The sequence below is a fragment of the Bos mutus genome, chromosome 1 (genome assembly GCF_027580195.1).
Source record: "Bos mutus isolate GX-2022 chromosome 1, NWIPB_WYAK_1.1, whole genome shotgun sequence".
NCBI classification, from domain to species: Eukaryota; Metazoa; Chordata; class Mammalia; order Artiodactyla; family Bovidae; genus Bos; species Bos mutus.
In genome coordinates this window covers 68,164,822-68,187,735 of record NC_091617.1, presented here as the reverse complement: position 1 = coordinate 68,187,735, position 22,914 = coordinate 68,164,822, and the positions used below count along the sequence as shown (strand labels likewise).

Sequence of the window (22,914 nt, the reverse complement as noted above, 5' to 3'; positions counted from 1 at the left end):
TGCTTTATTTTCCTCTTACTAGCTTTCAGGGATGTGCCTATATATCTCCCTAAAATTGTATGTTAGGCACATGTTAGGACATATGCCTGCCATGAGGGTAGCAATCAGCTAATGTATAAGCAGAGACCCCAGAAAACTGCCCCTTGAAGGAACCCTTCAACCCACTAATTGAGAATAAATAAAGAATGCTTTGGAAATTATATTCGTGCAGAGGCAGGAGATAAGAGCCTATACATGACTAGGCTTGGAATCAACATGCTGGCATCAGGTCAAGGGTGGGCAGAGAGCAGGGCAGGACTTAGCATTCAGAGATCTAGCATTGAGCAGTGCACAGGATGTGTGGAGTGGGTGTCAGCTGGGGGGCTCAGGCCCAGGGGATCTTAGCAGAGGTCATAGGAATTGCAGCTCAGCTCAGCGGGGCACAGGGACAAACTCCCAATGAGACCACACCTATTACAGTCATCAGGTACAAAAAGCCTGGGGCCAGACTGGGCCTGGAAATGATGCCCAAAGCTCTCAATTTAACAGCAAGAGTCCTTTATGAGGTGGACAGCCCACATATTTCTCAAACCGGGTCTTTAACATATAGCTCTTTTCAGTAGGCACCCCCAAGCCATTTTCTTCTGCAAGGGACATTGCAATAAAGTGCTACCTATACTTATCCCTTCAGAAAATTCATATTGAATAGGTTAACTTTGTACATCTTATTCGTCATCTGTGTCTGAAAACGCTAGCAGTGCCATGATGCCTGCTTTCCCTCAGCACCTGCTTCTGTGCTCAGAGTTAATTTCAACATAGCAACACAGTTTAGAAGAGCCCGATAATTCCTACAAGGATCCATATGAATGTTCAAGGGCTGCAGGCACTTCTACTACAGAAAACTAGATTAACCAAAATATTTGCAGCTTCCAACTCCTTCAAGAGTTCCAGTTCTGCCTCAACTGTTACATCTAAAAACTTTTCATACATGCATCAACACAATTTTTGGCTTTCTTTATATCAGCACTGACATCCTAACATCTTTCCTTATGCAACCACAGCACCTCCCGGTGCTCAAGCTCATGTGAAGCCTTGGATGAACAAGAACCCAAGAAATGTGTGCAATTCACAAAGCAGGGCTACAACATGCACACTTGCAAGCTTTTGTTCGTCTAAACGCAGAACAGAGAATTAATTACATCAGTCAACCTTCTCAGTGTTGACCCATGAGAAGGTCACCTTGTCCCACACCTCCCTGTGCCCAATTCTTCCTCTAAAGAGCAGCGAAGGAAAGTCATCCTTCTCCCCCTAGTCCACCAGAGCTGAGAAACGTCCCAAATTGCCTTGTAGAACGCAGATAGCTGGCTCTCCCCCCTCCCTCCAGGTATTTGCAGATGACATTTTCAGGACATGCCAGCAACGCTGAGATCTGGAGATACAGGCGCCATGAGGCATATCTCCGAGCTGACAGGTGCGGGCGTCCCAGGAGTTGGTGCTTGTCCTGTGAAATGCAAGGAAAGCAGAGCCAGAAATTTCCCCCACCTTCCTCACTCTCTAAGATACATTTAGACTACGAAGGCCATATCTGCTTCCTCCCACAGGGGAGCACCGGACTGGCCCACACCTGCAGATTTAGCTCCGTGGCAACACCTGCAGCCACAGGGGACTATTTTCTCCTGATCTCTCACTTTCAACCACTAGTCTCTGGCTTGGTTCAAGTCAGCTGGCATCTTCCACCACCGACTTATCCCTCAGAGTCATTTGGTTTTCCTTGGCTTTTGTGCTGGTTGTCATAATATAGTGGTGGCTTTCTTTGGGATTAGGTCAAATTAGAATAATAAAGGTCCATTTAGTTAAGTGAAAATCATAGGGCTATAAAAAGGAAAAGTTTTTAAAAATACATTCTACATTTTATGCACAGAAGAACTCTCAAACTTTTATCCATTATCAGGGATGTGGGCACAGATTTGGAGAAAAACATTTCAATTTACTGGGAAAGACAAAATGGCAGGAAAGCCATTTGCTCCAATTCTCTAGGGTTTGTAAATTTATGATGCTTGTCAGTGGTGAGCCATGTGAAAGTCCTAATTCTATAATCCCAAAGAGTTCCTGGCCTAGAAGGAGTTGAAGTTGATTGGATGTCCTTGGTGGTGAAGATGTTGGTTTCTCTTCCACATTCCTGTAACCCTGTGGTATGAGAAAGGCCCCCGAGCTGGGTTTCAGCCTCCTTATCTCTAGAAAGGACTCAGCAAGGCCTACAGGAGGCAGGCTGTTCCCAGGGCTCTTTTCCTTCATGACAGGTGCAGCTACTGCCCAGGAGCCCTGGGGGCTGGGGAAGAGCGGGTTCTGGAGTTGCTGTGATCACTCCTCATTTGCTATCCACCAGCTATACCCAGTGACCAGGGGCCAGGTCATCCCACAAACCACACCTAATCCCTGATTTTACTGGTGCCTTCAGGGAGGAATTAGTCCCAGAAAAAAAAGAACATAAAGGGGAAAGGAAAAAGGGAGGAAGGAGAACTAAAAAAAATGGGTTCTTCTCTTTAATTGAGAGCCAGTCACTGTTTATAATGCTATTTTCCATGAAAAAACGTTTTCCAAGTCTCCCATTATGATGCTGGAGATTTTCTACACAAAGCCAGATCGTCCAAAGAAGAAAATAATAAGCAAGCATTCAAGAGAACCAGAAGTTTTTAAAAAGGCATCTAGGAAGAGTTTTTTTTTTTTTTTAAATCAAAATTAAACTGAATTCAGTTTTGTTTTTTATAAGTTGGATGGGATACCCAGAAATGCCCTAATATCACCACGTATCCTTGACTGGCTGGTCACTTGAGCAAGGTCACTGTTACAGAACACATCAAAACAGACAATCATTGTAGTAAAGAGGACAATAGCTGCTTCTACCTCCATGCTAGTATTAGGGTCAAGATCATCACACTCTGACTCCTCGGAACTGTTCGTCTCCTTGATGGGCAGCATGAGGTGGGGGAAGAAAGAGAACACAGTTAGAACACAGGCAGCTTTGGCTAGAGAGTGGGGAGAACTTGAGAGAAGCATGAACAATGGGAAACCGGGCAGAGAGAAACCGGGTGCTGTGAGGTGCGTGCGGGCCACCTCGGGCGGCAGCATGCTCTTTCCAGGGAGAGCCGCTCATCTCCCAGGAAACAGCAATGCAAGCAGCCAAATGAAGCATGAGCGCTGTCAGATCTCAGCTGTCGTCTTCCGTGAGGCTGGACTTCCCCGGCGAGGGTGAGGGGGACACAATAATTTCTTTTCCCCAAGAAGGACATTAGAACGGGTTTTGACTGTTCCTACTTTTCTCAGAAGACTCAGGTAGATAATGCACATGATAACAATATTACACATCAGCAATCTAATTTCCATTGTCCAGAGGCAGATCTTTTCCTCTGAGGGCCCAAAACAAAGAAAACAGATCACATCATTTCAAGATGGGGTACAACAAGGATCTGCCGAAGCTTAGAATCAGGGAGTTCATTATCATAGTTGGGTTATTACAGAGCGATAGCTTGGGTTTCATCAACATGCTTCCCTTCTCTGCCCAGGCACAGGCCTGAAGGTGATGTCTGAATTCTGGGGAAAAGAAATGAAACTTTACCAAGGACATAGTAGCCCTTACATTCCAAACCTCAGACTTCAAAGGGTTGGAGGTTTGGAAAACAGCTCTAATCTCTTTACCTTGCATGTATTTTTAAACCCAAGACACTGAATGGGTGACTTTGAGAACTTTACTATGGATCAAGCATCTTGCATTTCTAAGAGAATAAATAATACTGCAGATAATTTTGCTATAAAACATCTGCATAGTATAAGAAGGAAGGTATAAAAGAAAAAAAAAGAGATACTTACTTATTTGAATCGAAGTTGCCAGGAGAAATAAAAAATAAAAAATAAATTGATCTCGCATGCAAAATCCTACTAAACTACTTCCCCTCTGGTCCCCATCCACCCAAGTCTCCTTGTGAGAATGCTGCAGGGTGGGGGTAGATGAGAGGTTGGACACAGTTCCGGAATACCTTACTCACTTTAACAGAGACTTTGTTGCCCAGAATATCCTTGGGTTTACGAGGCCCTGTGGCTTCATTTTTACCCGTGTTCTCCACTTCTGCCCGCTTTCTCATGCGTAGAGTATGCCATGAACATGACTTCCTGTTGTACCAAAAAATGCACCAATCAAAATGGTAGGTCAAGGCAGAGTGAGGCGGTGGGTGGGACTGCCACCCTCTGGTGAGTCAGCAAGTGAGGCACTCCAGTGAAGCCCTGGCGGCGGAGGCCCCAGACCTGCACACCAGCTCCTGTGGTGGAGGCTGAAAGTGGATCTTACTTCCAACAGGAAGTCAGTAGGATGAACTTTGACCCCTGCCAACAGACGTGCGAGGTTGGTTGCAGCATTGGAGGGAAGAATGAGAATGGAGTTATTAATACTCTACTGAGGGAAGTTTTTATATCATACTGATGAGGGCTTAGAGGACTCAGGAATTCCCTTCCTGAAGGGTATGGTGGATGGGAGACGACTAGGGGTGGGGAGTCAAATAGGAAATATAAGGGAGGTATATTCTATAGTGTGTAAGGTACTTGCCCAGGATCAGACACAAAGACCCAAAAGGATGATAATGAGGTTTCCATCTCATTATTTGTATTTGGGTTGTGGCCAGTCTCAAACGCTGTATAGTACAGATAGAAGTTCTAGGGCATTGACTTAATAGACTGGTGAGTACCACTCAGTTATCTGGAGGAGTTAGGATGAAGGGTTGGTGTTCTCCACATTATCCCATGTCTGTGAATACAGGGCTCTGTCAACCACTGAGAGGTCCTAGAATTTTCCTGTTGGGAGAAGACTCAACATGTGCTCTCAGGAGGTGAGAGTAGCAATGCCCTTTCACACTATCCTAACTTATTTCTTCTCCCTAGGGGGTTTGGAGCTATTTCTTCATAGACCTGTAAAGAGAGGCTGGTGCAGAGCTCTTGAGTTCCACATATGTCACAACTCAAAGACAAAGACATCAAAAGTCAAGCCACAAACAGCATTGGGGACCTGGGCGAGTATCGTCAGTTTCAGATGTGGTCGCAGAGTTTGGATGACATTCTATCACGTCTGGAGTAAGTGAGGCTGGCTCCTCTCCAGTGTCTCCTTATCAAATTTAGGCCTATACAGACAAAGCTCAATTAACAGAGCCTTCATTAAGGGAGACAGGGGAGAGAGAGAGAGACCTATGAGATTCAGGAGGAAGGAGGATGCTCTGAAATACATAGCATCTCCTCCAGAAAACTCCACAAATGTCAGGGATTTTAGGATGTTTTGGGGAAGATATGCTCAAAATATTTATCACAAACATGGAGGTTTAGCAATCTACTTTCTGAGTAAGAAACAGTGATAATAGTCATGTCCTCATTTTTTGTTTTTTGGAAAGCAGCTCCTACAAAAGGCAAGAAAGAATCTCCTGGCCAGACCTTCTCTTGTATCTTCTAAATTGGCAGGCTCCCTGGGATCCCTTGCATACCAGATGTTCACTCCAACAGTTGTTTCTGAGTGAGAACTGGTCACAGAAACTAACTTCAGGTAATATCATCTTAACACCAGACTTTAATCCCCTATCTTTATCCCCAAAGCAAAGTCCCTGCTCATTCTGAGAACATCTTGAGTCAGGGAGGTCCCTGCTGAAAAAACTCCTAGAGCAGCCAGCACAGTGTGTGTGTGTGTGTGTGAGCACGGGGGTGCGTTCCTATGTTTATCACAACCCTGAAACTAGAAATGCTACAAGTAATGTTGAGAAGCAGACACAAAATAGTACAAGAGGCAGAACACATTTAATTTCACTATTCCTTTTCTCAGAAGAAGGCGTCATCATGGTTTGGGATCTTCCATCTCTTGGCCACAAGCCCGGGGATTGATGTGGAAACAGAGACATTTCAGTGACATTTATCCTGTAGCAATACAACCAACTTGACACTTGTGGTCACAGCAGCCCTTGGGAGGGTGCAATGAGTGTCCTTCATTGATAAATAGTGACAACCACTTTCAGTCCACTGCTCTGTTCCACTAACCCTTGTGCAAGAACTGTTGATAAGGAATCAAATGAGCAATTGGTATTTGAATCTGCTCTCTTCTGCCTGGCTTGACACCCTTCCTACCAGTCTTCCCGTGGAAGGTGTGAAACGTGAACAAAAGATGTGAAGGTGAGAAGGGAGAAGTGCTGAGTGCCTGGATAATTAGATCACAACTAACTGGCTAGCACTGTAAGTCACTGATTAATAAGAACCTGAATGCTTTGAGGGCCTTTATTTCTAAGGCTTCTGAAACCAAATATCTAAAGGATAAGATGAATGGGGTCTATTGCCCTTTAGGGGCTGCTGCTGATTTCCAGCTGGGCCTATGGTTACCTGGAAAGGCCAGGGTGGGGTCAGCAACCTGTCTCCTGAGCCAGAAAGCACCAAAGAGGTGCAGCTCTGCTGGCGTTGCTGCTCAAGTACCCTATGCGAGTTCCTCTCCCCTGGGCACCGGTGACCCTCAGTGTGCAATGCAGCAGGGGCTGCGAGCCACCCCACCGCCTTCTACACTCGCCATTGATTTACAGCAGCACCACCAGGTCACCCAGTTGGACAGCATCTGATCTGCATCATTCCTCATCTCAGAGGTTAGAGACAACCCACAGGGGCTGTTTAGAAGGGAAGGCTAGGGCTGGAGCTTTGGTGGCAAAGGCACTTTTTGTTTAGGAAAAAATTGCCAATGCATTCAACCAACTCTTAAAGGAAAAAAAAAAAAAAAAAAAAGAAGAGGAAGAAGAAGAATCATTTGTACATTTAAAAGTTCCAGAACAGTGCAATGAGGAAAAAGGGTCCACTAGTCTTTAACCTCATAAAGACATGCTCATGGTAAAAATTTATTTTACATATTTAAAATAACACATTTAAAATTATGAGTTACATTACAGGTACAATGATGAACATTGTGGCTCTCCATTATATTGCACAGCCTGACTTCATTCATACGGGTTTCTTTAAATAGTGCAAAATACTTTACACAGGAATGTGTTTGGAAGGGCCTTCGCAACCAAAATGTGGAAGAGAAATATCTTACAAATGACCATGAACATATATTAGAGAGACAGGGGAGGGGGAAAATTAGAAAAAAAAGTTACAATCTGTACACAGGAATTTCCATAGACAACCAAAAAGTTGCCTCTCTCCTGGGAGAAGCAGCAGGCCTCTGACCTATGCAGGTCTGGCGTTTGTGCTAAGGTAATTTTTTGGAGTCAATCAAAAAATAATATATATATATGTGTGTGTGTGTGCGTGTGTATATATATATATCAGTAACTTAATACAATATAAATAGAAGTCCAGTCCAGTGGATCCTGTGGTGGGTCAAATGGAGCAACAGGAGGCATGCCTTTTGTCACCTAGGGTTTCAGTAGGGTTCTTTTCTTAACAAGGGGCCGGTGGGGAGAAAAGAAAAAAAAAACAAAACAGAAAATTATAAATGAAAAGGAAAGAAAACCACCACTGTTACCACCACCACCAAAGAAAGAACTGAACAATCCAGCCCGGATGCTCCCTGCTGCGTGCGGTCCAGCACTCAGACCTCGGCTCCGCTGGCGCTGTCGAGAATAAGCAGCAGTAACTCCCTACCATGCGTTTGCATTTTTGTGTTCTTTGTTTTGAAATTTTTTTTAGATCCACATACTCCTCTCCCGGGGACGCCAACGAGGCACTTACTTGATGCTCCCGTCACTATTTTCTGTGGCTGCCATGGCTTTGGTGAGGGGCGCCAGGATGCTGCCAGGGACCCAGCCCTCAGCGGCGGGGGAGTGGTCGCTAGCGGGCTGGTACACCAGGCACATGTTCTGCTGGTTGACGGCGAGGACCTGGACCACCTCACCTTGGCTCACACAGATTTCGTTCTCCTTCAGTGCATAATAATCTTTGATCACGGCCATGGATGAGGCCCCGTTGCAGCCTCCCAGGTCATTCTGTGAGGAGACAAAGGTGAAAGGGACACAGATACAGGAAGGCTGGTTCACACACGCTCGCTCTGCACCCTTGTGGGGTTAAAAGCCAAGCTTCCTACTAGCAAGGTAAACAGCAGGCAGAAATTATCCTGAGAAACGAAATTATATTCATAAATGGGATCTGAGAATATATTTTATGGCAATGTTTCATTAATGTTATAATTGAGGGTGTAAGGGTAGAGATACTGCTCAGCCATAGGGAAAGGTATGAACACGCCTTCGGCATGGAAATCCCTCCTTAGCACGCACCTTCCTGCCAGCATCCTCCAGCTCATGGGAGGAAGAGTGTGGCAAAGGTACAGGCATATGTAAACACCTGGGCAAAGGTCAGGTCAGTGGTCACAACCTCCCAGTGAAAAGAACACAGGCTCTTTGATACATTTTTTTTTCTTCCTTTTGAAAAAGCACTGGTCTTACTCTACATTCTGACCCTCTTTGAGACAGAAGTAACAGTGAGACATTTGCCCAGTTCAAAGGCCAGGCCATGACTTATCCTGACCCAACCACTGTGGGAACAGAACTCCTCCAGACCCCCAGCTCCAGCCCCCAGCCGGTACTCATTAATATGAAGGATCCTGCCCCCATGACTTTTTCACGTGACTCTCCACCGGGAAGCTACTTCAAGACAGACCTGCAACTCCCAGGGATGCCTGGTTGCCTCACAGCATGGTGAGAGCCAGAAATTCTTCAGTAAATTAATGTGACTTCAACTTACTCACAGGGCAAGGGATTTTAAGATGAAAAAAATCACTTCCAGGTGATAAAATAGGTCAGTATAGTTACTCTAACACAGAATTGAACTTGGTCATCAATAGTTAAAAAAAAAAAAACAACGGGAATTCCTTGGTGCTTTCACTGCCGAGGGTCTGGGTTCAATCCCTGGTTGGGATCTAAGATCCCACAAGCTGTGCAGTGTGGTTGGAAAAAAAAAAAATCAGTATATCTAATAATTTGGGTAAGAAAAATAAAACTATAAGGTAAAACATATAGGTCAAAAATGTAGACATTCCTATCCATAGACCCATTGAGTTCTAGAGGAAATGGAGGCCTGATGAGATTAAGTAACCCACTGAGGTTCTAATGCAAGACACAAAGTTCTGAGCTGCAGAATTTGGAATGGAAACCAGATAGCCTAACTCCTGATCTAGTACTTTTCCCATTCGTTCTCATTTCTACTACTTTGTGGGGTCAAAACAGCTGTGTACATTGATGACAATCCTCATGACAATGTTTGAATTGTGGATTATCTGTGATAAATGTCTAATCCAAGGCTAGCTTCCGCAGTTACACATCAATGGGCAGCACCCCCTTGCTGCATCAGCCTATGGGTGGTGAAGAGCTGTGGGCTCGCTTCAGGAGCTCATCTTTAGAAAGGGCAATCTCTTTAAGCTGTCAAACCCTAGAGCTGCGACTTTTAGGTGATCCATCTCACAACTCCTCTATTTGCTACAAATCATAATTGCTACTACAATATTACCTACAGTGTTTCTGCAGATGGCAACAATAGCCCTTCAACACAGAGTGTCTGAACCTGGGGGAAACTGGCCTTACTCACTCAGTTTTTCAGAGAAGGAAGAGACATAATTGAGACTAGAAGGTATTTAGTGTATTCTTCCTGCTAAAACAATCAGCATAAAAAGATGCTACTTTATGAAGTAAGAACAGAGGCTGTGCCCTCAAAGAGGGTGAGGGTGGAGGTGATGGGCCATCACTTACCTTGCTGGCCTCAAACTTGTCCCCAGCCTGGTGGTAGTCAAACCCTGGACTGCCATTGGAGGTAGATATCTTCAGGGGTGGCAGAGGCGGGTTATAGCTGGAGCCCTTTGGGGGCTTCTCGGAGCCCACGGGGATGGAGGAGTAGGGCCTGGGGCTGGCTTGGGGAACCCTAGCAGGCTGGGACCTCATCACGGCTGTGCTCCTTTCTTTCCGCTGATACTCAATGGGCGACTGTAGGGCTGCAGGGAAAGAGCAGACTGTTACTCTCAGCTTTGGAAATCCCATGAGGACTTGGAGGCTCATGAGGTGAAGGCTTTGTGAGAGAGAGAGTGGGGATACTCTGTATCCCCAGTATCATGAGGAAGATGCTGCCCTGTTTTTAATGAATGTATAAGCTACTGAGAACTATTCTTAGTGTTGTCTAAATGATGAAAATGCAAAACCAAAATGGTATAAAAGGAGGGAGAGAAAGCTCTGTAGTATGTGTGTATGTGCATGGACACAGGGGCGAGTGGGGGTGGCGACAGAGAGCTTCAGAAACTGCTGGCCCTCAGCCACCATGCAGGCTCTGCAGGGTGGGAACAAATGGGAGGTGGGTCTCGGGGACAGAATGGAGTCAGATTCCCTGGTGCACAGGGCCATGGCTCTCCGTGGAGGAAAAGGAGATGAGACAGGTAAGGGAGGCTCAAGTTGCCATGGTGTAAAAGATCTAGAAAGTTAGGTGACTGAGTCTGGATTTAATTCTGAAGATCACGAAAAGTGACTGAATTCAGTGAACTTGCATGTTTTAAATGCAGGTGCTGGCACCAAAACCTTGCAGCAGGTTGGGGGAGGGATAGGCGAGGCTGATCAGGAGCCCTGAGATGGTGACAGGGCAGAGGCGGGACCTGAGCAGAGCCGTGGGAACAAGGAAGGGGTGTGGCAGGTGCTCCAGCGGGAGGCGAGGCTGACACAGCCTAGATGGGAAAAGATGGCAAGAAGCCAGGGTACCTCGAGTTTGGGAGCTGGGAGAATGGTGGTCAGCGGAACTCAGGAGACAGGGGAAAGCTGTCTTGAAGGGAAAGAGATGAACTTTGTTTTCCTGAGTTTAAGATGATAAAGTTCCAAGGTCTGAGTAGTAAAGAGGTACAGCAGGTAAAAACCACACAGGTCAAATTCTCTAACAGTGACTTCAAGGCTGGCCTGATTATGTTGTTTCTATCAGTGTTCACTGTAACAGATATTTAATTGGGTTAATGGCTGAAGCCCAGAGAACTTTCCATGATGAGGACATTTCTATAGTAATAGGTATGTACTTTAACAGGACTCAACATACAGTCCAAATTTCCTTTCCATCTAAGGCCTCAGGACGGGAAGGCTGACTCTGAAGTGCCTGCACATGTGTCTATAAGTAAAAGCCTGGCCCCAGTCCATCGTCACGTCCTTTGTCTTCTGAGTGTACAAGTGCAGCACCGGCTGCTACCAGACCTCGACCTTTCTCCTTGGAGAACAGTAAATATTTAGGCATTGAGAACTGAGTTCAGTAATAGCTTCATAACTCACTATAATTAGGGAAAAGTTTTCTTGGAACCAGGTATCAATACAAGTCTGGATAAGTGACTACGGTCAAAGAAGTACCATTCCAAATCTGAAGCAGATAGCAAGACAGCTGTGAAGCAGACTGTAGCAAACTGATTTGATGAATCAATATCTATCTCATGGAGCTGGGGTTTTACTTTGATTATATACAAGAATTATGCTAAAGTGTTTGAAAATGGTGTATCTTCTTAAATAAGCTCCACAGAGAGACTGTCTTCTTCTACCAGCCTTAATCTGCATAATTTAGGTCTTAGGATTAGGAAAGCTGTACATCTCTGGATTGGGTTTGTATCTGGCTGACAGATACAGTGTCTTATACCTGATCCTGTTTTTTTGTTTTGTTTGCTGAGGAGTTCATAGACAAATGTATGCCCTACCACTAGCAACTATACTGCAGTTTTAGGGTTAAGAACCTGATTTTAAGTTACACAGCTCTTAGTTCAAGTTCTTATTCTAGCACCTACTGGTTTTCTGACTTGGGACCAGTTTATTTACCTCTCTGAGCTTCCTCTTCCTCATTTGAAAAATACAGTGTGATAATATGTGAAATGTTCAGCACCGTGTCTCACACAGAGAAAGGACTCAATATATGGGTGGGAGCCATTACTGGTACTCAGTTATCTACAGTTTCAATTTATTGTCCTACCTTATTATTCTTTCGTCCTGAATTGATGAACTTAACAACTTCATTTTCAACTTAAAGTCTGTCAGAAATTCCTAACAGAATGCAATTTAATGAATGTTTTTTATATTTCACACATTTTTGCTTACTTTATCCACATAAGCATTAAATCAAAGTTGTATATTCAAAAGCTGTGAACAATATACAGCTTTCATTACTATCCCTCAGGGCTGGGCTGGTGTTTAATTTTAGATTCTTTAGAATTAGAAAGAACCCTAGAGATCACATAGTTTAGTGTTGTTGTTGTTGTTTTTTTAACCAAAATTGTTCTACAGTTGGGAGACCAGAGGCATGGCCCAAACTCTCTGTATAACTGCTTTAAAGTCTCATGTTGTTGTTTTACTTGCTAAGTCATGTCCAACTCTTTGCGACCTCATGGACTGTAGTCTGTCAGGCTCCTCTTTTGCGACCCCATGGACTGTAGTCTGTCAGGCTCCTCTGTCCATGGAATTCTCCAGGCAAGAATACCAAAGTGAGTTGCCATTTCCTTCTCCAGGGGATCTTCTGACCCAGGGATTGAACCCATATCTCCTGCGTTGCAGGAGAATTCTTTACCACTGAGCCACCTGGGAAGCCTTGAAGTCTCATGTTCTATCTTAAAAAATCAAGGCATTCTACTATATAATCTCATGTTATTTGTTTTAAAATAGATACAATGTGCTAAATCCCTTACCGTAGAGTACAATTGATACCTGATGATCTCACAGGCTGTGTGGAGTTATCTGGAGATAACAGGGGCTACACAGAGAATGACGCTATCTATGGGAGGTGTGCTGTGTTTTCCTGCTTCCAAAGCTGCAGAGTAGATCGTTCACCAAAAAAGCCAACAGAGGCCCAGCGACACGTCATGACTTGACCAAGGTTCATCACCTCTAGTCTCTCCCCACAGTATTCAGTCCGTGCTAGACACCCAGCAATTGCTCTATGTGCATCATTTGAAAGAGACCAGATTCTAGACTAGAAAAAGTGATATGCCTAAGGGTTGGAAGTGTATGTGTAAACAAGGGAACACATATGGCCATACAGTACTCCTGTAAGTCTATAGGGAATGTCATTCTCTGTGTAAGTGACAATTTGTTCTGGGAAGCTTCAAGGTATTCCTGAAATTTAGAGTTAGCAATCACCTCTGTTGGGAGCAAAGAGGGATTTGAGCTGATCTGCCAAACTCCCAGTTATCTCTAGATAACACTAGAGAACCTCTGAGATTACCAGCCATTAACTGCCAAATGGAAAAATATACATCACTGATAGCTGGCCCCTGAGACAAAGAGAATGCGCTCATTTCAGATTTTGGCCCCAGTTATTACCAGCTGGTAATGGTGGCCACAAGGCACAACTTCTGTGCCAAGGCTGTAAGAGATTATCTCTTCTTTTGGAAACATGGCCTTCTTTATCATGCCCTATCTGCCCACTTGTATATTTGGGTTCAGAAAAATTCTACACAAAGTGTTTCTGAAAACTACAAGGTTGGAATGCATGTAAATGTGATCGAGGCTCATAACTCACCAACAGTCCAGACCCAAAGGGGCTTAGGGGTGGGTGTGAGGTTCCCTGAAAATGGCCTGCCTAGAAGCCAGACCCAGTACCTACCATTTAAGAAGTCTCGCTGTGTTTCTAAGACTTGGTTGATGTCCTGCACCCAGGCCTGCTGGATGTCAGCATTGGCGGCTTGCAGAATGACCCTCTCTGAAGTCTCCCTGTTCAGAAGCGCAAACTTGCAGGGGTCATTGTCCACGTTCTCCTCCAGGACCAAGTAGTTCATCTGGAAGAAACCAAGGGGATCCTTTACATATCTAAGTGGCTTAAAAATATCAACAATATATTACAGTTCCTTCAAGCTTTTATTTCATATGTTTCCAAAAATGTGCCCTGGCTCTAACAGCTTAAATACTTTGGTTTCTGCTTTTGAGTGAACGACACGATCTTGGAGAACCCGCACGATCATCTTAGAGACTGGTGCCAAGCTGTCACTTTTTCTCACGATAATCGACCTTCAAGCCTGAAGGCTACACGCTTAAAAGAGCTTCACTGTTCTGGATCCTCACTCATGCCAGTGCCTTGTCTTTGGAAAGCAGCTCCCCCAGTGTGGCTCTTCCTTGCCCGTCCTCATCCTCGCCTGGATCCTCACCTTGATGCTCCTTTTGAACATGTAGCCTGGGGTGAGGGATCCCTTCCTGAGCAGTTCACTGAAGATGACGATTTGCTCAAAGAGGAACACACGCCTCTCCTTGGTCCGCGACTGCATGCCAGTGTCCAGCTCAATCACGTAGAATGTGTCCTGCTGCAGCAGCTTGCCCTGAGCAGTCAGGGTCCCCTGATGGGAAGAAAGGCTGGAATGCAGTAAGTGAAGGACAGGGAGATGACCCTAGCCCCCTGGGTAACAGAACCTCCCCTCTGGGGACATGGACAACAGACAGCAAAAGCCTCAGGTTCTAGTAAGAGACTGAATCAGGGCCCATCTAGGGTAGACTGTGGCCACCTTCCTTCTCATAGGGCCCCAGACGGAAGGGAAAGATGGCTACAGAACCACGAAGAAGCAGTTCGGGGAAAATGCCAGAAAGAAGATAAAATTATTAGCTACAAAGATGTTCAGGAATTGTCCTAGCCCCTATTTTTTTTTTAGTAAAAGCAAAACACAAAGTAGGTGATGCTGGAGCTGGAAGCGGCTTTGCTGTCCTTGGAGAAAGTGTGCCACTGAGAGGTATGCCTGCCTGGCCCTTGGGAGAAGACCAGGGGTACTCTCAAAGCCATGGACCTAGAACCAGTCTAGGGCCAGGGAAATGATGGAGGCAGGACCACACACACACACCAGATGAGCTGGGCCCCTCTCTTCTATTATTTCAGGCTGGTGAAATTGAGACCTTCATCTCCTGCTACAGATCAGCAGGTACAGCTGAGGTACTATCAATAGGTACCCTTATTTTATAAGCTGATGGATATTTTTTGGGGGTCCTGGAATCCTTCTTATAATGTCTCCAGTTGCCAGATCACTTGACACCCAGTCTAGGAAGTAGAGTATATTTGGTTTACCAGTTCTAACCAGATTTTCAGAATATTGTCACATCTTTCAAGGGGATCTAGCCAAGCCAGCAAGTCTTCACAGATGCTACTGGAGAGCCTTGCTTTTTCTACCGTTCTGCAACAAGAAGATGCTGCCATCTGAGACAGTGACCAGAGCGCTGCCTCGAAACTGTATTCTCAGCTGAAAACTTTTGTCCTTTAATGCAAATGTGGGCTATTCTCTGCACATGATGCCTTTTTCCAAACATTACCTAACACATGAGCTATTTTCCTTTCATGTTCCTGAGAAATGCCTGCCCTTTGCTTGGATCATGGTCCTTACTGTCAAGGTCAGCAGCCAAACAGGCTTATCTCTACCCTGGTCCAAAGTTAATATTAAGCCAGTGACCAGCTCTAAAAGCTCTATTAATATTACATAAGAGCCTGACCCAAGAGTTATAGCCCTGCCAACACTAAAGGGAAAGCTAAAGGATGTAAAAGGGAGGGAATCTAAGTGAAGGGGTTAACTTCTCCCTGCCCCAGAGCCATGGACTTCAGAAGGAATGGTCCTTCCCAGTTAGCAGAAGGAATGCAAAGCAGATTCTCGGGGACTTGATGAAAAAAGGAGATGGTGGTGGTTGATTTAAAAAAGAAAATAATTCCACCCTCCTATATACGTCCTTCTGTGGACACATGATCAGGTACGATATGGTTCCTGTGAAGTCTGAGTGGGTCAGAAGGCACATCAGATGCTCCTCCAGTCAGAGTTCAGTTCCTCCAGAGACCAAGAGAAATTCAAGTCAGACTCTTGCTCAGAAAAACACAGGGAACATCAAGGATGAAGGGCAAAAGGGATTTCTTGGCTTGTTCAGAACAGTCTCAGACCTGGCATAATTCCAAGCAAACAAGTGTAAAATGTCATCTAGTGTGACTTAAGAAACACCATGTGAAAACTTGAGATGTATTTCTGATGCACAGCCCTTCTTCTCAAATACCTCAGGTCTACTGTGGAGAACCGGAAGCTGTGAAAAACATTAAGAGCAAAAAGACCCTCCACATAGTTCCTGATCACAACAAAGCGATGAAAATCAGACAGGGAGAGCAGGATGGGCTGTAAGGGCAGAAAGGACAAAAGAATTTGGCTCAAAACCATTATGAATCAGACTCATTAACCCAAACCTGAATACAGCACTTCCTAACCTTACATATATACCAGTCTACCTTATGTCTATTCTATTCTAGTTTAGCCAGAAAGAAAAGCCCCGTTTCCAAAATGAAAAATGCAATGTTACAAGATTACTGGGAAACAGGATTAGAAGATCCACATCTTTCTCTAAGGGGCTCAGCAACAACTATAAGCACTGACAATAATTGTGTTAGTTCCAGTTTTATCATATTAGTATTTAAAATAGACTGTGTTCAGCTTAAATCAGGAAAGCCAATTTGCTCTTCTGAGATTCATTGTTTTGGGTTGAACTGAATCCCCTCTCCAAGTTACATGTTAAAGTCTTAACCCCCAGTACCTCAGAATGCAACCTTATTGAAAGACAGAGTCTTTACAAAGGGAAACAAGTTGAAGTGAGGTCATTACAGTGAGCCCTAATCAAATGATTGATGTGTTTATAAAAAGGGGAAATTTCCACAGAGGTATGTACAGAAGGAAGATGATATGAAGACACAGGAAGAATGCCATGTGAACATGAAGATGGCCATCTACAAGCCAAGGAGGGAGGCCTGAACAGACCCTTTCCTCACAGCGCTCAGAAGAAACCACCCTTGCCTACAACTTGATCTGATTTCCAGCTTGTGGAAACATGAGATGATGTATTTCTGTTGTTGAAGTCTACAGTACTCTGGTTATGACCACCCTAGCATGCTAACTCTGGTTATGGCAGCCCTAGCACACTGTTGCTGCTGCTGCTGCTAAGTCGCTTCAGTCGTGTCCGACTCTGTGCGACCCCAGAGACGGCAGCCCACCAGGCTCCCCCGTCCCTGGGATTCTCCAGGCAAGAACACTGGAGTGGGTTGCCATTTCCTTCTCCAATGCATTTAAGTGAAAAGTGAAAATGAAGTCACTCAGTCATGTCCGACCTTCAGAGACCCCATGGACTGCAGCCTTCCAGGCTCCTCCGTCCACGGGATTTTCCAGGCAAGAGTACTGGAGTGGGGTGCCATTGCCTTCTTTGCCCTAGCACACTAGCATATTCAATTGAAACCCAAATCCTGGGTACATCCAGCTGTTTCTCCCAAGGCTTGACTCTTCTTGTCAAAGAATAGAAATGTGCACTGTGAGGTTTTAGAGCTTTAACATCCACTTAACTAAAAAGCCAGTCACTACGTAGACCTGTTTATAAGAACCACCCTCTCAGAAGGAAAAAAAAAGTGTTCTATTTCTCCCTAGTTCTACTCCCATCACATAGTCCTGCACTCCCTCACATTCCTAGCATTTCTTAAGTAAGAAAGAAAAGGGAAGAGGTCATTGGCAGGTCCACGGCTATAAAGAATCTTGGGTCTTTCCAACCCCCTTGGAATTCTGACTGCAACTTGGTTGACCTCCTATGACTGCTCTATTGCTGGAAATCCTAAATAGGTGCATCTTCTAGGCCCGGGAACCAGAGGGGCCCAGGCACAATGGCGTAGACAGCAAGAGAGACAGAGAGGGTGGGCCCAAGGCTTCAAAGGGAAGCCTGGGCTCCTGCTGCTCCAGAGAGAGAGGGCTAAGAAGCCTTTGTGAGAGCTCACCTCAAAGCCCTGCAGGCGCCCCAGGTTCATCATGTCATTGCAGCGTTTTGGAACAAGGCACATTAACTCCACTGCTTTCTGCGGGGAAGAAAAGCAGTAGTCATAGCCAGGAGCAGCACTTGGGTGGGGGGCTCAGGACAATTCCATACTGGAAGACTGAGGCCTCCTGGTGGCTTCTTGATCCTAGGAAAGGACACTGGTCCCTACTGTCCACTTCAGAAGAGAATGGATTTCCTGTTCTAGGTTGCGGGGTGTTGGTCATCCATGCAGAGGCTCCACACGAATCAGTGACCACATCAGGAAGGAGGCTACCCAGTCCATCCTTTTTCTACCTTCCCGCTTTTGTTTATCCGTTTGTTTTCCTTCTCACATTTTCTTTCTTCTCTTTGTTGCTTTCTGGCTGCCCAAGCAACAGCTTAGCCTTGCTTGTGAAACACTAGAGGTTTTAACCTAAAATAACCTGCCAGAATGGTCTGTAACCACTCTGGCTTAAAATAATCCCCATGGTGACGTTGTCTCAAAGGACTTCACTTAGAGAGTAATCCTCGGGGCCCAGGGAGGGAGTGAAAATGGAATAATTTATATGTCAGCTTCAAACAGTACCTGGATTCATGGATAAAGCTGTACACTGAAACACTCAATCTCTGCAGGATGTTAGAGAGCTCAAATGCCACCCTTTCCCCCACATGCCACTGGGAGCCACAAAGAGAACACCAGTGGGGCTAAGCTCTGCTCTGGCTCAGGTTTGGATTCCTGTGTTCTTGATAAGCCCTCAGTGTGCTCCTCAGTGCTTGGCATTCCTCATCCTGCTGGGCAGCTGTCTGTAAGGGGCTCTGCTGTCTCTATTCTCCAGAGTCAATACTTCCCCTCTAGAGGGAGACATTCAGTACTGTCCCATGAGGACCACCAGCATTACAAGCAGAAAACTCACCTCAATATCTGAACACTCCAAACCAGCCTTCTCGCTGTATCTCAGGAAGTCCTAGCAAGTGGGGAGGCAGGGAAGGGTGAGGGGAGGGTAAAACCAGTTAGGAAAATACAGCACTATTAAAAAAAAAAGGAAGCATCATAAAAACCAAGATGACACCCAGAAGACTCCTCCCCAGCAGAGATGGCAATGCTTTGTAGTAGCTGAGATATGAAGTTATGAGTCACGGTAGACACGGAGAAAACATTCAAAGATTCAAAAATATGGGTAGAGGGGAGGGGCGAAGTGGAGAGAGTGAGTGAACAGGGACAAAAGGGGAATGATGACAAGAATGAATGAGAAGGAATGGGAGACAAGACAGTTAGAGATCTCTTCCATTTGCCTTATATTTCTGTAAGACAACTCAAATTAAACCACTTTAAAAAGTAAAAAATGATCAAATTTTAGGTTTAACTCTTCTGAGATTTCTAGGTTTTTTTGCGTTTTCTTTCTCAGTGAATTCTTCTCTGATTTTATGCTCTTATAATTTTTTAGTTTTTAAAGGTACCAAGTCAGTCGGTGACTGGAACAATGTAAGAAAGTGATTTGGAACAAAGAAAATCAAATAATGACCAAACTTAAAGACAGGAACAACAGGCATGCAATTTATTTGGGGGCAAAGGTGATGCAAATAACCAGCGGGTAAGGTAAAAACCCACACAGGCCTCCCATAGGAAAAGTGTGGTGGAGACAGAACCTCGAGCTGACCTGCTCCCTAACTCAGAGCCTGACTAAGACCCTGCTCTGGCCCTGAGCAGAGCTCACAGCCCTCTTACCTTGAGGAGCAATTGATATTTTGTTATTCTCTGAATGGGCTTGATAAGGAAGTCGCTAAGCGTCAGCCTTTGATTTATCTCTTGTTTCACCTCCTGGAACACAAGGGAGCTGTATTACGCAAAAAGGAACCAAAGGATTGGGGTGCTCTGGTTACGGGTTCAAAGGAAAGGAAGGCAGGTCTTCGTGTTTGCCAGTAAAGGTTTAGAATCTCCAAGGCACACGATGGGTAGAACTGCCTACACAATGGTTCATTGGTTATTAACACATAGCACACCTCATCATCACCTTCTTATCTATCAAGCTCTGTCTCCCTGTGTCCTTACCCCTGTCCTGCGGACAAGCTGGAATGGGTGTTCCTTTCTCTCTTCCCCTTCAGGGTCAAGTCAGAAATGAAGGGATTTCCCTGGGACACAGAGGCCTAGGGGCTGGACCCTGGACTCAGATCTGCAAACAATTAGTTGCGGGCTCTTTACTAGACAAGGTGTTGCCTCTCCTCCAGCAAAATAAACACTTCCAGGTTGGGGCAGAACAGATACTTTGAGGTGCTTGCTGGATCTCTGGGAACAGGAGCAGAGGCTATGTACAAGGTGCCTATAAGCGCCCCCGGGGAGGAGGAGGGCCCTCAGCAGTCTCCAGGGCCTGCTGATGAAGACTGGGGGCACAGTGGGCTCCGGGGCCATGGGAGGAGGACTGGAATTCTGCGGCAGTCTTCGAATTACAGAGTCGTTCTATCAGCAGGGACTCCAGTCCACTCACTGGGCTGCCTCTGCTCCTCTCCAGCAAAGGGACTCATGAGAACTTAGCCAAGAAGCTAATTAATGGCTCTGAGGAGGCGGCTATCTCTGTCCTGAGGGATGGGCAGTGCTGGGTGGGGGGTTCCTGAATGGGTTGATCTTGGCCTGAGTTTCTTGCTCCAACCCTGGTTCAGCCAAAATCGAGCAGCTTACTTCAAAGTAGGCGTCGTACTCGGCGACGATGTACTCGGAGCGCGGCTTGTTCTGGCAGTACCATACGTAGATGTGCAGCTTCCGCTCCTGCAAGGAGGGAAGAGGGAAAGGCGCTCAGGCACCTGAGCTGCGCAGTCAACCTGAGAGCGCTAAGCTGGTCTAAAGCGTGGAGAAGAGGACACAGATCTGGTTCACGCTCTGGGGATGCACCAGGGCGGCTGAACAACAGGGACAGAAGAGTAAACACAGTGGGCAAGAGCCCATCTTCCAAACTGCCAAGCAAGGCAGGAAAGAACCCCAACAGCTCAGAAAGGGGTGAGGAGAAAGAGGAGAGAAGGGAAGGGATTGTAAAATGCATGCAATGAGCCTGCTGTGAGGGGGAGGGGTGGGGCGTGGGGCAACACTCACATATTTAATAAAGAGCTGTGCCAATCTGTCTTGCTCCTGGATACATTTTTCCAGTTCACCCAGGAAAACACTAACGGAGGATGGAGAAGAGAAGAAAGCCACATTCTTCAGAACTGTATTACTTCTCAATGAGGAGATAAATGACAGAAGACTCCCCCCAGACTCTACCCCTAAGGTCAGATGCGGGAGGCTGGAAGCGCCCCAGGTTCCAGGACACCCTGATCCTCAGGGCAATGCAGCACTTACTCCTTATGCCAATCATAAATCTGGTGAATATTTCCAAACACGATTTTATCCTTTCCTCGCATGTCCTCGGGGACACCCTTTTCTTCTATTCTCTTCATGAAACCCTGCAGGGCGGAGGCAATGGTGAGTAGAGCATTTCAGAGAATATTTCTGGACCAAGGCCCACCCAGAAGCCTGGAGGAAGCCCACCCTCTGTGTGAGGAGAAGCCCTTAAGGGCTTCTATGGTTTCTCACCACTCAACCAGGACTTCACCCTTATGCAGAGTGACAGACAGAACTTTCTGAAGTTCTGGGTCCCTTTCTTGGTCTCCAGCCCCCTTAAGAAAGTAGGGACAAAGAAGATATAGTTGGCTGTTCCTCTCCTGTCTCCCAATCCAAATTATGTCTTTGAAGGCTTAAAACTAGATGTGTCTGACCTAGAAATAAGTCTTAATATGTGAATACTTCAGCTTCTGTAACTGGAGAAGGACATGGCAACCCACTCCAGTATTCTTGCCTGGAGAATCCCATGGACAGAGGAGGCTGGCAAGCTATAGTTCATGGGGTCACAAAGAGTTGGACATGACTGAGTGACTAAGCACAGCACAGCTTCTGTAAAGTGCTAGCAAATATAATCTCATTTCAGCTTTAAGTTCCGATGTTGTTATCAGCAGCATTTGTCCCATTCAAAAGATGAGAAAGCCAATGCACGGGGGATTATGTGATATGTCTAAGTCATACCACTGATGTGACCAATTCCTGGACCTCAGGCTCCAGACTCCTAAGCCCACCACACTCCCAGGCTGGACTGCCTCTGGTAGCTGCTACACCTTTAGCTGTCCCCATCTCACCCTGGAGAAGAGGATAACTTTCCTAAGTTAGAATTTAGGTCCTCTGTATGCCAGGTTAGTCTGTTTATCCAAGGTTCGGGACAGGCAAATGTGTGTGTGTGCATGTGTGTGCGTGTGTGTGTGTATTAGTTGCTCAGTTGTGTCTGACTCTTTGCAACCCCATGGACTGTATGAACCCCTAAATCAGCAGGCTGCCTAGGACTGGGACTTATAGACCCAATGCAAGGAAGCAGCAAGTGATTTAGATATCAGGCATTCACCTTGTTAGACTTCACATCTTTTCGTTTAAGATGATTAACCACAGGGCTCTAAGCCATCTAAATTATCCATTTACTTTCTTATACCTTCTCATCCATGTGTCTAAATCCCTCTAAAGTAAACCCCTATGGAGAGAGAATTGTTTTATTTACTATCAAGTTGACTCAACTGTGGATCTGCCAATTACTTTATTGGTGGTTTTTAGTTTGTCTGTCGGCTTGGTAGCAATATGCTGTCCTTAAAAATCTAGGGAAACACAGAAGCCCCGAGGTTTCACTAAGAGTGACCTGCTTGACCTGCTGAGTGCTCATGGTGGCTCATAGCCACGAGGAATATATATGTCCATATATTTCTTATATATACACACACACACACAAATATGGGCTTCCCGGGTGGCGCTACTGATAAAGAACCCACCTGACAATGCAGGAGATGTAAGAGATATGGGTTCGATCCCTGGATCGGGAAGATCCTCTGGAGGAGGGCATGGCAACCCACTCCAGTATTCCTGCCTGGAGAATCCCATGGACAGAGGATCCTGGCAGGCTACGGTCCATAGGGCCACAAAGAGTCGGACACGACTAAAGTGACTTAGCACACGTGCACACATATATATAACTAATATATACGTTGGTTAAATACCAATGCAAAGCTTTGGAGACAATGGCTTGGTTACCTAAAACAAGGTGAAATGGATTCAGGTCTAACCAAGAGGCTGCAACATTTGAGGCCCTACATCCCCCTAAATCTCCTATAG

General features: G+C 45.6%; 1 protein-coding gene across 15 annotated transcripts in view; it reads right to left on the bottom strand.

The window, feature by feature from the left end:
- KALRN (kalirin RhoGEF kinase) overlaps positions 1-22,914 on the bottom strand; it is a 692,774-nt gene that overhangs the window by 40,032 nt on the left and 629,828 nt on the right. For 8 of the 15 annotated variants that reach the window (XM_070370301.1, XM_070370311.1, XM_070370315.1 and 5 more), the window contains 12 exons: positions 21,070-21,173; positions 20,824-20,893; positions 20,416-20,502; positions 19,468-19,560; positions 18,656-18,706; positions 17,725-17,802; positions 14,111-14,296; positions 13,573-13,744; positions 9,723-9,961; positions 7,714-7,967; positions 4,023-4,146; positions 2,884-2,943 (listed from right to left, as the gene is read on the bottom strand). In XM_070370301.1, the coding sequence (XP_070226402.1) occupies positions 2,884-2,943; positions 4,023-4,146; positions 7,714-7,967; positions 9,723-9,961; positions 13,573-13,744; positions 14,111-14,296; positions 17,725-17,802; positions 18,656-18,706; positions 19,468-19,560; positions 20,416-20,502; positions 20,824-20,893; positions 21,070-21,173 (1,518 nt within the window). The other 7 variants (XM_070370403.1, XM_070370411.1, XM_070370343.1 and 4 more) reach the window with 6 other exon arrangements.